The following is a 17,131-nucleotide window of genomic DNA, read 5'->3' as shown; positions in this document are numbered from 1 at the left end:
GATAAAATTGGCCCCGATTTGAAAAACAATGCTTACCAACCCTTACTCGGTAGTTACAAGCTAAATGTTCCTTTAGTTATGATTTCTGAATTGGGTAATATTTCCTCGCTTGAATCTCTTCCCTTTGGCTTTCACCAGGAATAAAACAAGCAAGAAGCTTTTACTTTCGTTTGATGGGTGGATATGAGACAATAATCCAGTAATGAATTATTGGGGATTTCGTGAAGAAAAAAAAGGTCATTTACTTGTTTCCACCTTCTGCTCAAATGAGCTACTGGGAATGGTCACAGCATATCATTCACTATTAATGCTTACCAAACTGACCTGGGACCATGCCATAAAATATAAGCATCTTCATTAAGGATGGGCAGCTGAAATGTTTTGGCTGTAGTGTATCAACCTGTATTCAGCCACATTGCGATAGAAACTCTTTAGGAATGTTTTTTCTAAAAGGGTAAAAAGTTAGTTATAGCCAAAGAAGTTGGGACATAATGGGCTGAATGGCCTCCTTCTGTGACATAAATTTTCTATGCTTCTATGAAAATTACTAACTGGGCACTGGAGTATCAGAAAAAAGACAATGATATTACTTCCTCAACGAACTTAATGTTGAGTATGAAAAAATGTCATTAGTTGCACAAAGTTTTCTCAAGAGATTTCAAAACAATTAATAGCATCCACAGTGTTAGTGGTAACTATGGCTTCAAAGGAGTAAGCTAGTCATGGACACTGTGGGACCTCATCCCTAATCTAACAGGATAATTATTACTCGCTGATATGTTGAACATTTATAAAATTGACAGAGAGATTCTAACTACACAAGCAACACTCAAAACAACTTCCAAGAAGTTGGCACAGGAATTGTTTGTGTTTCAGTGTTCCACCTTGCCTAGTATCTGCCAAGTACATTGTTCAAAGAAAGGAGACATTGGAAATTAGACAACATGACTTTGTCTTATCATTGTCAGCTGAAACAAATAGATGATGAACTGAGCAAATCATAGCTGCCACAAAGTGATAAATAGGCCAGAAATGCAATTCATAGGACTAACAGATGGCTTCTCTGACTTTTGCTGTCCAAACTGTGCCTCCTGCCAGCATATATTAGAGTTCATCATGTTTGGAAGGGATCTGGACTCTTGATTTTATCATAAACGTTGGATCACCCATTGGACAATCAGTTGGTTCCATAAAGGTAAGCTAAATGTATATTGAAGATATGCAATTTGTTCCTAATTCTTTGGATACAGATACATAAGGTATTCTTAAGAACACGGGAAGTCACAAAGGATTTACCATAGCGCAGGAAAAGTCTGATAAGCTTTGGGCTGCTTTAACACCTTATCTAGAGCCAACCAACATAAGTATATTTAAGATTAGATTTATGTTTAAGGACTGCTATGGCATGTTTGTGAGATTAGAGAATTACTCACTCTAACCTCAGAATCGTGTATATGCAAGGATTAAGACTGCATCTCACCACTTTCTAACTGTGAGCTCAGCTCCGCCTCATTTACCAAACTTATTAAACTTTATTTTCTTGCCACAGAGCAAGCGATGAGTAGCTGTTAATCTTAATGTTGAATCCTTACCTCTGGGGTGAGGTATTTACTGATCATTTCTTGTCCTTTTTCTTCACGCTTTTCATCTGGCATAACTTCATACTCTGTCTAGAAACAAATAATAAGAGTTCATAAATCATACAAAGATTGTGGTCAGAAAGTAATCAATTCAGAAATAAGCACAAAATGGCCCATTACCAAAATTAAATTTTGAACTGTAGGTTATTGATTATTCTCAAGACTTTCATTTTTATAGAATTTCAAATGTGCTATTTACATACATGTTGACATTTTATTTGGCACAGAAATTATAACGATTTTCATAACCAAGATGCAATTCCAGATGAAGCATGATGCACCAGGATTAACATGCTCTGTTCAGAAGAACATTAAGGATGATTTCAGGACTTTGGCTTTTTGTTATAAGAACCGGTCATACAACTGTGCTTCTGTTTATTGGAGAAAGACAAAATGAAGATATGATCCAATTTATTAATAATGTAAAAATTGGATCATGGAGCAGGTTATTTAACTGAGGCCATGACTACAAAAAGAAACATCATGATCGGGTATGAGCATGCAATCTGGAGAAAAGGAAAATTACAAAATTCACAGAGACAGTCCTGTTACTATCTATACTTCACTCTGTTATTAGTTCTAAATGCTATCTCCAGATGAAACCAGTTGGAATATACGGTGGGTGTGGTTCCACAGTTTGAATAGTCACTATGAAAACTGCATGCATCCACCCATAAACTCTACTGATATCAATGCGACAGCACAGATAATGCATATGACATCCATCATCATGTTCTGCAGTCTGTTCTAGAGCAATCTGCCCATGCAGCCTAAAAGTGGTATAAGGTTTATCCAGCTGGCCTAAAACATTAACAAACTTTTCATAAAATCCAATTGTTACAAAAGATAATTGACAGCATGTGCCATATCCACTATATTGTGCCAAATGTAATGTTGCCAAAAAGTAATATTATTCTCTCAGGATGTGTTTATTATCAGTAATTACTATTACAGTCCTTATTAAAATATGTGCTTACTCCATCGAAAATTAACTACGACCTTGCAGAAAAATCCTGACAAAAGTGTACAATTTAAGAATGTCTTATACAAATTTTGAACTTTTTTTCATTCGGAGGGAAAATTTAAATTCAGAGAGTGCTCAGTAGGTGCTAGATCAGCTCTCCCAATTCTCCCTTACATTGAACGATGGTCCACTTTTTACCTGTTTAGAAATTTCATTTCAAGCCCACTGTACATAGTGAACAAATTCCTGTGCATGAAGAGCTATCATTTGATCAGTGTAGGACTCAGGATTCCATCAATTGCTTTTCTTCAAACTCAAATTTGCTATCCTGAGGATGACCTTTAACTTTCGTGGAAGCAAATGAATGGAGTTACTGGCTTGCTCACCCGATTGTCAATTGGGTAGGGTGTATAACCAGTAGCTGAGCCACCAGCGTCAATTTAAAGCCCTCTGCTGAAGTTGAAATTGACCCCCATTGGCCCAACTTTCATCTCAGTGGCAGGAGTTTGGAGGGGGGTGGGGAGGGGGGGGGGGCTAGTAAAGAAAATCAGATTATATCTGGTGACTAGTCCAATTTTACCTGTTTTAAGCCTGCATTGAAAGCTCCACCTTTATTTCCATTTGCATCTGGAGTTTAAAGTGCACTCATTATGAGTGCCATTTTAAGCTCTGCTGCATTCTAAGTGATATAGACTGTAAACCATGGCACAGCAGTCACCACACCTTGCCTGAGACATTCATGAAGGCGGCCTATTCTGATACAGGGCTCTGCACTCAATTGTAAGAAAAAATTAGATGCATATGTAAATTTGGTTGTAATGAACAGTCATTTGTGTCAAACTCGCTGAACCTGACCGATAACTTGCCAAACAGATTAATTTCTGAAAAGCGGATTTCTTGATTTGCCCCATTAATAGGAACAAATAAGAATTGATCAAATGTTTATTTGCCTAGTAACGTTTCAGACAGCCTGTAGGGCCAATCAGATTCTAAAAAAGGAGAAAATAACAGTTTAGGTCAAATGGAGTCCAGCGGTTGAGAAACATTTCCCAAGACACAAACTGATTGTTCCCAGCTTTGTTATAGCCGACAAAGCTGGAGATTACATGATAAGAGGTTTGCTACTGGTTCCCCCTCCTTATTGCCAACATGTTGAGATGCTCAAATTTCACATGACTGATTCACCATCCTCAGTGAAATCTTATGAGACAAGCTATTACAATGTTCACTTTTAATGAGGGAATACTTAGAAATACTGAAAATTACTTGCTGTGAATGGGCAACAAAGATCAGTTTGATAAAGCAGTTGAAAAGGGAAAGCTTTATCGCCTCTATCTCATCAAAATTTGTATTTTTTTTTGGTTGCAAGCATTTCTAATCTGGAAAGCAATTTCTCAAAAGTTAATTCTGTGAAGTTAATGGCATTGGCAAGATGGGAACAAGATAGGCAGAAAGGCAAACACTAGAATGTTTGTAATGATCTGCAACAGTGTCCTTGGGATGCATAGCTTTTAATGATGGATAACACCAGTATGAAAGAGAAGGCATTAATTTATTAGGATCCTTCAAGTTCTTCACCTCATATGCCGGTAGATTTTGAATTGATAACATCCATGACTCACTAAAGTTGAAACACCAGTTTCACTTAAAGAATAATAGGTAAATAATACTATAATGAATACTTAGTGACTTACAATATGATCTACAAGTAATCAGTGAGCCATCATTACCAGGTTACACTATTTCTTCTACGAGCTCTACCACTCTGCTGTCACTCTTCCTTCCTGTCTCCTTTCTCTTCCATGTGGTCTTTTCATGGTTGGGAATTATTCCATGACCTTTCAGGGGTCCAAAACTACAGCAACATGGTCGACACAATTTTCTCTCCCATGATTTGAAGTGCCTTTCTCTGCACAAGAGTTTGGTCATTCATTGTAAAAAAGGTGCCTTGAGTTGTTCCTGGGAGATGTAATAAGGAGCTATATAAAAGGAAAAATAATTCTCTTTCATTCCCTTACTGCATAAAAGGTCAGGCTGGCTTTCAGGTTAATGCCCAATATTACAGACAGACAAGAAGAGGAGAAACAAAGGGCAGTATTTTCTGTGCCGGCTGGCATCAGGTGTCACGGGTGTCCATGAACAGACAATATGGCGGGAAGGCCAACGTGAAACGTGTTTGCAACCATCCCATAAGACCATAAGACATAGGAGCAGAAATTAGGCCATTTGGCCCATCAAGTCTGCTCAGCCATTCAATCATGGCTGACAAGTTTCTCAACCCCATTCTCTCACCTTCTCCTCGTAACCTTTGATCCCCTTACCAATCAAGAACCTATCTATCTCCATCTTAAATACACTCAATGACCTGACCTCCACAGCCTTCAGAGGCAATGAATTCCATAGATTCACCACTCTCCAGCTAAAGAAGTTTCTCCTCATCTCTGTTCTAAAAGGTCTTCCCTTCACTCTGAGGCTGTGCCCTCGGGTCCTAGTCTCTCCTACTAATGGAAACATCTTCCCCACATCCACTCTATCCAGGCCTTTCAGTATTCTGTAAGTTTGAATCAGATCCCCCTCATCCTTCTAAACTCCATCGAGTATAGGCCTCAAACATTCCTCATATGTTAAGCCTTTCATTCCTGGGATCATTCTCGTGAACCTCCTCTGGACCCTCTCCAGGGCCAGCACATCCTTCCTGAGATACGGGGCCCAAAATTGCTCACAATATTCTAAATGTGGTCTGACCAGAGCCTTATAAAGCCTCAGCAGCACATCCCTGCTTTTATATTCTAGTCCTCTCGAAATAAATGCCAACATTGCATTTGCCTTCTTAACTACCAACTCAACCTGCAAGTTAACCTTAAGAGACTCCTGGACTAGGACTCCCAAGTCCCTTTGCACTCCAGATTTCTGAATTCTCTCCCCATTTAGAAAATAGTCTATGCCTCTATTCTTCCTACCAAAGTGCATGACCTCACACTTCCCCACGTTGTATTCCATCTGCAACTTCTTTGCCCATTTTACTAATCTGTCCAAATCCTTCTGCAGCCTCCCTGCCTCCTCAATACTACCTATCCCTCCACCTATCTTTGTATCATCTGCAAACTTAGCCAGGATGCCCTCAGTTCCTTCATCTAGATCATTAATGTATAAAGTGAAAAGTTGTGGTCCCAACACTGAACCCTGCGGAACTCCACTAGTCATCGGCCGCCATCCTGAGAAGGACCCCCTTATCCCCAATCTCTGCCTCCTGTCAGACAGCCAATCTTCTATCCATGCTAGTACCTTGCCTCTAACACCACGGGCTCTTATCTTACTGAGCAGCCTCCTGTACGGCACCTTGTCAAAGGCCTTCTGGAAGTCCAAGTAGATAACATCCAGTGGCTCTCCTTTGTCTAACCTACTCGTTACCTCCTCAAAGAATTCTAACAGATTTGTCAGGCATGACCTCCCTTTGGTGAAACCATGCTGACTTTGCCCTATTTTCTCATGCACTTCCAAGTGTTCTGAAATCTCATCCTTAATAATGGACTCTAAAATCTTACCAACAACCGAGGTCAGGCTAATCGGCCTGTAATTTCCCATCTTTTGCCTCGCTCCCTTCTTAAACGGGGGGGGGGGGGGGTTACATTAGCAATTTTCCAGTCCTCTGGGACTCTCCCTGATTCCAGTGATTCCTAAAAAATCACCACTAACGCCTCTACTATCTCTTCAGCGTCAATGGCGGACCGCATTTCTCACCGCTGGATGTTGGGAACTTCATTGTAATACATCTGCATATCATTAGAAGCCCAGCTGACCGGCTGGCGAGCTGCACTTCGAGGGGAACTCGGAGGTGACTGCACCGTAACAGTGGGCAGTGCTCGCGAAGGTCGCCTGTTGGAGCTCAAGGTCGAGGTGCTGCACATTCATGCGAGGGCGCACGCAAGTCACATGTTTCCAGCTGACAGTGCAATGCCAGAGCAAGGGCTGCAATGCAGTTGAGGTGAGTTGGTTGGGATGAGGGTGGGGTGGGGGAGGGGGGGTGCGGCAAGGGCTACTCTGCGGTTGAGGCGAGTTGGGGGGTGGGGGGAAGGGCTGCATTGTGGTTGATGGTAGTGCACAAGCATGTGCGGGGCTGGGGAGGGTTTGGAGAGAAGTGGCCACGCATCAGGGAAACCCTGTATAAAGTGACCATTCCTCCGCAGCTGAGGCAGTTCAGTCGCAGCCACATTGACATGCTTGGAGTCGGGCCTCTAGCTTATCTGCCCACTCAAGCAACACAGAGGCCTGAAAGTGCCACCAAATGCTCCAGATCTTTTCACTCCTCAGGCACAGACTGCAAACTAATGAGCATTTTAGTGGACTGCAGAACAATTCGACAACTGGGCAAGTTGTACAATCTCCTTGTGAAAGCTGGCCATGGAGCAGTCACTGGTGGAGATGCGCATAGCGCCTTGCAATGTCATCATCCCTCTTTGGACCTGTCTCCCCACATGGTTCAAGCTAACAGTGCAGCCTTGCAGTGCTTGTTAGGAGAATGCCTGTGCTTGAGCTGAGAGCACAGCATGCAGTTCAGTGGGCAAAGCTGCCGGTATTCGGTCGAGTGGAGTGTGGCGGAGGTGGGTGGGGTTTCGGGCAGCCATGCAGCGCACTAAACTCCGGCCATCCAAGTGGCTACCAGTGCTCTCTGGGATGTATTAAGAGGCCTTCAGACTTAAATAAGACAGGTTCTCAGTACATCCAAACTAACCCACGTGTCTCTCTCTTTCATCCTGCAGGAAGAGTACAACTGGAGCATGGAGCCTGGTGACCTCGCCATATGCCTTATGGTATACAGGGAACGAAGACGACAGAGAAGGGAGTGACAGAGATGCCTGGCTGGGCAGCGGGAAGAGCAGCACCCTCAGGAAGAAGGGATGGTTGGGGCTCCTGCTCACGCCTCTGAAGAGCTACAGTGAGTCATCGCTGGTTGGTGCCTGGCTAGACACAGAGTCTTTAGACGTCACCTTTCATTCCTGCAGATGACTGAGGACCAGTGCTGCTGAAGACTGTGCATGTCTAGGGAACTAGTTGGTCATATCTGTCACCTGTTGCAGGATTTGGAGCTATGTGGACATAGAGGGCATCCACTGCCAGTGGCTGTGAAAGTGACCGCGTGCTCAATTTTTACACCAATGGCTTTTGTCAGGGCTCCACAGGTGATATTGTAAACCTCAACCCACAAATACCTGCTGCATCCGTCACAACCTGGCATTGCAACAGGGAGAGGAGCTGGCTGAGGAGGAGCTGCACACCTCCTCCGATCACGGTGAGGAGGTCCTCCAAGGCAAGGATGCCATGAAGCCATCGAACTGGCCAAACAAGTCAGGCATGCTCAGGCAGCCCTCAGCTGCTAGATTTGTGGGGGATGATGACGACAGTCAGTGAGGAGATACCATTGACCCTCACACTGCATCTGTGAACATTTGACCAGATTCTGGCCTTTGGTAGCTAACATATCCTTTGTGATAAGGCTCCTGGCATAGAGACACAGCAGAAGCCCTAATAGTCACTAGATTTCAGGAGAATGATGACGACATGCAGTGAGGACACTCCATAGATCATCTTATTTGCTCGTACTGTGGCAGAAGGTTTAAACTAGAATGACAGGGGAATGGGAACCTGAGTGGGGAGTCACAAGAGAGGGAAACAAAGATAGAAATTAAAGACAGAAAAGTAAAAGGCAAAAGTGGAAGGCAGACGAAACAGGGGCTAGCAGCAAATAGGGCCATAGAACTAAAAAAGATGTGTAAAAAGACAAGTTTAAAGGCACTGTATCTGAATGCACGGAGCATTCACAACAAGGTAGACAAGTTAACAGAGCAAATAGATGTAATCAGGTATGATATGATTGCGATTACAGAGATGTGGTTGCAGGGTGACCAAGGCTGGGAACTGAATAACCAAGGGTACTTGATATTTCGAAAGGACAGTCAAATGGAAAAGGTGTTGAAGGGGTGTTGTTAGTTAAAGATAAAATCAGTGTGAAAGTGAGAAGATATTGGCTCAGAAAAATCTAGATGTAGAATCAGTCTGGATGGAGCTAAGGGGTGGAAAACATTAGTGGGAATTGTATATAGGCCTCCAAACAGTAGTGGCAAAGTAGGGGACAGTATTAAGCAGGAAATTAGAGATGCACGTAACAAGGGTACTACAGTAATCATGCATTGGTTATCATCTTCCAAAATTCTGTAGATTCTGGAACAGTCACGGCAGTTTGGAGGGTGGCAAATGTAACCCCACTATTTAAAAAAGGAGGAAGGGTAAAAACAGGGAATTATAGACCGGTTAGCCTAACATCAGTGGTAGGGAAAATGCTAGAGTATATTATAAAGGATGTGATAACAGGACACTTGGAAAATATCAATGGGTTTGGACAAAATCAGCATGGATTTATAAAAGGGGAACCACGTTTGACAAACCTACTGGAGTTTTTTTTGAGGAGGTAACTAGCAGAATAGATAAGGGAGAACCAGTAGATGCATGTAATTGGATTTTTAGAAAGCTTTTGATAAAGCCCTACATACAAAGTTATTGTTCAAAATTAAAGCACATGGGATTGGGGGAATATATTGGCATGGATTGAGAATTGGTTAGCAGACAGGAAACAGAGTAGGAATAAGTGGGTCTTTTTTGGAATGGAAGGCAGTGACTAGTGGGGTACCGTGGGGGATAGTGCTTGGCTCCAGCTATTCACAATATATATCAACGATTTGGATGAGGGAACCAAATGTAATATTTCCAAGTTTGCTGATGACACAAAGCTAGGTGGGAATGTGTGTGGCGAGGATAATGTTAAGAGACTTCAGGCAATTTAGACAAGTTGAGTGAGTAGGCAAATACATGGCAGATGCAGCATAACATGGATAAGTGTGAACTTATACTTTGGTAGGAAAAACAGAACGGCAGAGTATTTTTTAAATGGTGATAGATTGGGAAATGTTGATGTACAAAAGGACCTGGGTGTTGTGGTACACCAATCACTGAAAGCAAGCATGCAAGTGCAGCAAGCAGTTAAAAAGACAAATGGTATGTTGGCCTTCATTGTGAGAGGACTTGAGTACAGGAGCAAGGATGTCTTACTGCAGCTGTACAGGGCCTTGGTGAGACCACACCTGGAGTAGTGTGTGCAGTTTTGGTCTCCTTACCTAAGGAAGGATATACTTGCCATAAAGGGAGTGCAGCAAATGTTCACCAGACTTTTGGGATGGCAGGATTGTTGTATGAGGAGAGGGGGGAGGCAACTAGGCCTGTATTCACTGGAGTTTAGAAGAATGAGAGGGGATCCCATTGAAACATATAAAATTCTAACAGGTCTAGACAGATTGGATGCAGGGATGATGTTTCCTCTGGCTGGGGGAGGGGGGGGTCTAGAACAAGAGATCACAGTCTCAGGATATGGGGTAGGCCATTTCGGACTGAGATGAGGAAAAACATCTTCACTCAGAGGGTGGTGAACCTGTGGAATTCTCTACCACAGAAGGCTGTGGAAGCCAAGTCACTGAATATATTTAAGAAGGAAATTTCTAGACTAAAGGTATCAAGGGGTATTGGGAGGGAGCGGGAGTATGGCGTTGAGATAGAGGATCAGCAGACTCGAAGGGCCAAATGACCTAGTCCTGCTTCTATCTTTCTATGTCTATGTTTCACGTAGCCTCTGTGAATGTCTGCCTCCTCTCTGGCTGAGGGCAGCTCGCTTGCGCTCTGTGATCAGGGTCATATCATGGAGATGCAGCCATGAAACTGTAAAAGCGCCTGAACCTTTGTCAGCCTTCAGCATCTGACACAGTGTCACCAGTCACAGATGCTGAAGGGATTTGGGTTGGGGGGGGTGGGGTGTGGAGACCATCCCCATCTCATAGGTGTTGAGCGCACTCAGAGAGAATGACAGAACTCAGTGGTACCTGCCCATGACATTCTGGCAGCAAGACAAACACCATCGAGGTGCAGACATCACTAACTCACCTTCAAAATGGTGCCATGGGATCTTTTATGCCCATCTGAGAAGACAGATGAGCTTCGGTTAAATGTCTCATCCGAAAGATGGCACTTCCGACTCTACAGCACTCCCCCAGCATTGCCCAAGTGCCAGCATTAAATTTTGTAGGCCTGAGTGGGACTTGAACTCTCAACCTGGTACAGAGGTGAGACAGATACCAGCTAAACCACAGCTGACATAACAATGAAATCTGAGAGATTACAAAACTGCAAAAACATTTAACATCTACTTATCTACCCTCACTTGGATTCAGTTCTGTGTTGATTCGATATGCATTCCTTGCAAATCCAGTTAGGCAATGTCCCTCTACTGTTTCATGACTTAATCTGCAATAATCTTTCTGGCGAGCAGTTTTCTAACTTTTCTGTTTCTTCATTTTCCAACACTTACGCAGAGTCCATCATGAGATCCCAGTGGAACATGGGCATAGGCCATTTAAGTCTCTCGAGCCTATTCCACCATTGAATTAGATCATGGCTGATACGCATCAGTGGTATGAGTTACTCCAAGTTGAGATACTTTTGCTGCATTGCACTCATGGAAACAGCCTGAAGCGGTTAGGATAAGATTACAAAATGGAAATATGCATTCCAGTTTACTTATACCTAGTTCTGGCTTTTTCAGAGTGAACTATGCAAGTTTAGATATTATCTTTCAAGCTACACCTCCTTAGCCACCTATAAAAAGTTCATTTTTTGGGGAGGGGGCAGCTTCATTTAGTTTTGCTTCATCAACAATCAGGAGTTCTAGGACCCAGAGAAACAAGTAAACACAAGTCTCCAGCAAACATGCTTCTATTTATTATATAACAGGAAATGTGTGCTCGAGAGAGATTGACCTTTAAGTACAAACAATTTTTTTTACTAAATAGATCAATATCAATTAGCTTATAACTGGAAAATATGCAGTTAAGAATGTAGGGTACAAAACACCACTTGCAAGCTTCAAGTAGGAATTTGCAAAGATAATAAAAACTTTCCAGCTAACTCACTTTGCCACATTATTTGTGATTGAATCCCAATTATATAATTTTATTGGCTGCATTCCATTAGTTTATACATATTTTATCTTGGATAGTGATGCATCAATTAGAAAGGGGTGATTTATCAAGGTGAAGTTATTTTCAAAACACACACCTTTCATTCCAGCAGAAAAGTGTTCAATGGGATTGCAGCACAGATTGTTTTCTTAATTTCACACAGAATTTACAGTACAGAAACAGTCCATTGAGCCCAACTGGGGTCTATGTCAGCATAATATGCTCCATGCAGGCTTCTACCACCCATCTTCATTTAACCAATCAGCATTTCCTTCTATTCCTTTCTCCCTCATGTGCTTATCTAGCTTCCCCTTAAGTGCATCTATGTTATTTGTCTTAGCTACTTTTGTGGCAGCAAGTTCCATGTTCTAACCACTCTCTGGGTAAAGAAATTTCCTGAGTTCCCTATTGGATTTATTGGTGACTGCCTCAGATAAAAGGGGGCTAGTTTTGGTTACCTGCACAAGTGGAAACAGCTCCTACGTCTACCTGATCAAACCACATCAAATTTTCACCCCTCAGCTTTCTCTTTTCTAGAGAAAGTGCCCCAAACTGTTCAGCCTTTCCTGCTAAGTACATTTCCTCTCAGTTCTAGTATCAACCTTGTAAACCTTTTGGATGTTTGCTTTTAAATGCAATTAAAGTTCCACAGAGGACCAGGTTTTACATCTGGTACTGCATAAACATGCAGGTCCACACATGTGGCAGAACAGTTTCTGAGTAGGCTGTTCTGAGAATTGACTTTGGATGAAGAACCACTGAAGCAATTCATTCCCTATAAGATTACCTTATGTAAAAGTGAGTTAAAGTACTCCAATTTTCTGTTTTCCAGTTTTACAATTCTGGTCACCACATTACAGGAAGGACGTAATTACTCTGGAGAGATTACAGAGGAGATTTCCAAGAACGTTGCCAGGGCTTGAAAATTGCAGATATGAAAAGAGATTGGATGGGTTAGGGTTGTTTCCCTTAGAACAAAGGAGGCTGTGGGGTGAACTGATTGAAACGTACAAATTTATGAGGGGCCTAGATAGGGTAGACAGGCAAGACTTGTTTCCCCTAGCTGAGGGGTCAGTTACCAGGGGGCAGAGATTTAAGGTGATTGGTAGAAGGATTACAGGGGACATGAGGAAACACTTTTTCACTCTGCTGGTGGTGGGCGTCACTGCCCAAATTGGTGGTTGAGGCTGAAGCGCTCAAGTCATTTAAAAGCCACTTGGATCTGCATCTGAAGTGCTGTAACCTGCAAGGCTACGGACCAGGTGCTGGAAAGTGGGATTAAAAGGAGCAGCTAATTTCTTTTTCATCATTTCTGGCCGGCACAGACACGATGGGCTGAATGGCCTCTTTCTGCACTGCAACTTTTCTATGGTTTCTAAACCACAGTTGATAGATGTATGTATAATATATACTGTGATTCATGTCCATAAACTGAAGGAAGGAGACAAGGACAGTCGTTTCGATTGAGTGGCTGCAGTTGGGTCATATTCCAAGTCTACAATACTTCTGCATTGGATGGTTGCTTCATATGCAAGATGATGACCAAATGTTTTTGCTGGGGTAAAAGAAAGCAAAAGCAAACCACAATTGCAGCGCTCTCTTCTGTGATTAGGTGGAATGAAAGTATAGAGAGAAAGGAGTGAGGGGAGGAGCAGGGGGGGAAACTGGAGGCAAAGGAAATGGGAGGAAGAGAGAAGAATATATTGGCTCAGATTTCATGGTAAGCGATGAAGCGATAGTGCTCGCTGCTGATCTCAAAGAAAGTTGTCAACAAAAATCTAACTTTTCCTTTCATTACCTCAGTTTGAATCTGGTGCCAAATCAAGGGGGCAGCCAGGTGCCCAGCAACAGTAATATCAACAACCAGAGTAAGCAGCCAATCACATTGAAGTATTCTCACAGACAACAAACCAGAAAGTAAAAACAACTGAATTCTTTTTATTCTTCATGGGATGTGGGCATCACTGGCTAGGCCAGCATTTACTGCCCATCCCTAATTGCCCTTGAGGCAGCGTGGTGCGTTACCTTCTTGAACAGCTGCAGCCCATGTGGCATATGCACACCCACAATGCTGTTAAAGAGGGAGTTCCAGGATTTTAAGCCAGCAACAGTGAAAGAACAGCGATATATTTCCAAATCATGATGGTGAGTGGCTTGGAGGGGAACTTCCAAGTGATGGTGTTCCCATGTGTCTGCTGCCCTTGTCCTTCTAGATGGTAGTGGTTGTGGATTTGGACAGTGCTGTCTAAAGAGCCTTGGTGAGTTCCTGCAGTGCATCTTATAGATAGAACACACTGCTGCCACTGGTGATGGTGAAAGGAGTGAATGTTTGTGGATGGGGTGCCAATCTGTCCTGGATGCTGCCAAGCTTCTTGAGTGTTGTACTCATCCAGGCAAGTGGACAGTATTCCACCACACTCCTGACTTGTGCCTTGTAGAAGGTGGAAAGGCTTTGGGAGTCAGGAGGTGAGTTACTTGCCGCAGGATTTCTAGCCCCTGACTGCTCTTGTAGCCACAGTATTTATATGGCTAGTCCAGTTCAGTTTCTGGTCAATGGTAACCCCCAGGATGTTGATAGTAGGGCATTCAGCAATGCTAATGCCATTGAATGTCAAGGGAAGATGGTTAGATTCTCGCTTGTTGGAGATGGTCATTGCCTCGCACTTGTGTGGCATGAATGTTATTTGCTACTTGTCAGCCCCAAGACTGGAAATTGTCCAAGTCTTACAGCATTTGGTTAAGGACTGCTTCAGTACCTGAGGAGTTGTGAATGGTGCTGAACATTGTGCAATCATCAGCAACATCCCAACTTCTGACCTATGATGGAGGGAAGGTGGAGATAGTTTGGCCTAGGACACTACTCTGAGGAACTCCTGCAGTGTCCTGAAACTGAGATGGTTGACCTCCAACAACCACAACTATCTTCCTGTGTGCTAGGTATGACTCCAACCAGCAAAGAGTTTTCCCCGATTCCCAATTTTGCTAGGCCCCTTGATGCCACACCCAGTCAAATGCTGCTTTGATGTCAAGGGCTGCCACTCTCATCTCACCTTTTCACTTTATTAAGAATTTCAAAGAGAGTGAAATAAATGATTAGTACATACACAGAGGATTAAGATAGAAGCTGAAATATCATGAATAAACCATTTTTAAAAATTTTTAAAATGTGAATTTTCTTATCATAAAAGAGAAATTTGACACTATAAATTTAAAGTTAGTTTTTCCAAGGACAAAGCAGCTCAGCAGTATTTATGAACCTTAAAAGCCCATTTAACAAAGTGCAACTTTTCCAAAGATTTTTCCAGCGAAACTAACCGAGCAAAAGAGCAAGCTTTCATTAGTTCAGTGATTTCTCTTTGATTGCAGTCTGAGGGGACTTCAACAGCGGACTGTTGGAGAAGCATAGCATCACTGGCAGAAACGTCTGAATTTTCACGTTTAATTGCGTATGTGCAGACTCCAGAGCTGCTGTCAGTTTCAAAGGAGTAATGATGATGAACGCTGACAGTTTCACCATCGTGACTGCCACAATGTTTGGGGCCAAAATAATGCTATATTTCTCTTGCACTGAAGGATGCAGTGTGGACTATTTTAAAGCAATGCACGTTCAAGCCACAGTTTCACAGGCTTCCTGAAGTTAGAGATTGATACAAAGTTCCACGCATAACACTCAGGTTCCTGCGTATTAGACTGCTGCTAATTGGGTTTCCGCTGTCATGGTGATTCTTCATGTCTGAAAATAGTTGACAAGTCAGCTCTTTACAATTATTAAAATATGAATGGTGCTATAGTGGAATGCTAGACTTAATTTGTCAGATGACATGTCCTGATTAGTAGTCAATTATTATTAGAACAGAGATTTAGAGCAGTTGGATCAACAGTATTATGGCAGTGAATGAGGTCTAAAGCAATCTGAATGTACATCAGACAACAAAAGTACATTAGCTTATTGCTTAAAGTCATTTGGAAAAGCCCACAAAAGCATTCACAAACATTTTGAAGACTCAACTAAAACAAGAAAATCACAATCATTATTTAGACGTTAAACAAATTAGAGCAGTGACCTCAAAATGTGCAATGCCCTTTGCCTTCCCCACAATTTTTAATTACTTCAATAACTTGAACAGCAATCTTTTAGCACTGGTGAAGCCCTGAAATGCAATCTACTTGTATTTAACTTCTCATTTACAGATCCAGATTGATTTAACTTTATGTCTGGGGATCTATGATATGGTGATTCATCTTCATCGTTATACAAAGTGATTGGCCCATGCATCTGTGGGTTTCAAACTATATCACAAGGAATCCAAGTTGTTGCACCATTAGCCAGGATATTAGCAGGAGGCAAGGTCTGCTGGTATATATAAATAAATGCATATAGAACACACTACCACACATTTCCTTAAAGACTGTACAGTCACATTTAATCATATTCAGATCAATCCATCAACATATCCAAACTCCTTGCAATTAATTGAATGTTGTATAGATTTAAACCAACTCAGGCAAATGTTGTGGTTGATTGTGAGACACTCAGGTTTTTACACTGGGATACGCAAGAATATGCTGCAAGTAACATAAAATCCATAGGGATGATCCTATAACTTCAGAACAATGTTTCACCCCAACACGGAATGCTCATTCAGCTGAAAGGAGAAAAGTCATGGATAGAGGGGGAGAGAGACAGAGAGAGAGAGAGAATGACACAGGAGATACATGAATAGAGAAGGACTCAGAAACAGGCAGGTGCAAAGATGGGGAAGGGGAGTTTGTGGGAGTGAGCAATTGCAAAAGATGGACATCGGCACACCGAGTGGGATAAGGGCAAACTCAGAGCGCTTGAGAGACAGGCAGAGACCGCATTGGGGTGGGGGGTGGGGGGTGTGCGGGGGGGGGGGGGGGGGGGGGGGGGGGGGCGCGACAGAAGGAGGGCCAGAGAGAGAGAGAGACATGTTGGGCGAGAGAGAGAGAGAGAGAGAGAGAGAGAGAGAGAGAGAAAAGCCGGGCGAGAGAGAGAGAAGCTGGGTGAGGGTGAGAGACGGGGAGAGAGAGAGAGGGGGTGAGCGAGAGCAGGGGGAGTGAGCGAGAGCGGGGGTGGGGGAACAAGCGGGGGGAGATGAGCGAGGGGGGGGGGCGAGCAAGAGAGAGAAAGAGGGTGGGCGAGCAAGAGAGGGGGTGAACAAGGGGGGGCGAACAAGAGAGGGGGGGTCAAACGAGAGAGGGGGGTCAAACGAGAGGGGGGGTCAAACGGGGGGGGGGGGTCAAACGAGAGGGGGGGTCAAACGAGAGGGGGGGTCAAACGAGAGGGGGGGGTCAAACGAGAGGGGGGGGTCAAACGAGAGGGGGGGGTCAAACGAGAGGGGGGGTCAAATGGGAGAAGGGGGGCGAACGAGAGAGAGGGGACGAGCGAGAGAGAGAGAGGGGGGACGAGGGAGAGAGAGGGGGGCGAGCGAGAGAGAGAGGGGGGG

At 43.3% G+C, this 17,131-nt stretch overlaps 1 protein-coding gene across 3 annotated transcripts in view; it reads right to left on the bottom strand.

The window, feature by feature from the left end:
• The window catches only part of LOC121289542 (G protein-coupled receptor kinase 5-like), a 272,949-nt gene that overhangs the window by 107,125 nt on the left and 148,693 nt on the right, over positions 1-17,131 (bottom strand). For all 3 annotated transcript variants that reach the window (XM_041209047.1, XM_041209049.1, XM_041209050.1), the window contains one exon: positions 1,593-1,670. In XM_041209047.1, the coding sequence (XP_041064981.1) occupies positions 1,593-1,670 (78 nt within the window). The remainder of the gene's footprint in view (positions 1-1,592; positions 1,671-17,131) is intronic.

Source organism: Carcharodon carcharias, chromosome 17 (assembly GCF_017639515.1).
Source record: "Carcharodon carcharias isolate sCarCar2 chromosome 17, sCarCar2.pri, whole genome shotgun sequence".
Taxonomy (NCBI): domain Eukaryota; kingdom Metazoa; phylum Chordata; class Chondrichthyes; order Lamniformes; family Lamnidae; genus Carcharodon; species Carcharodon carcharias.
This window is presented reverse-complemented; position numbering and strand designations above follow the sequence as displayed.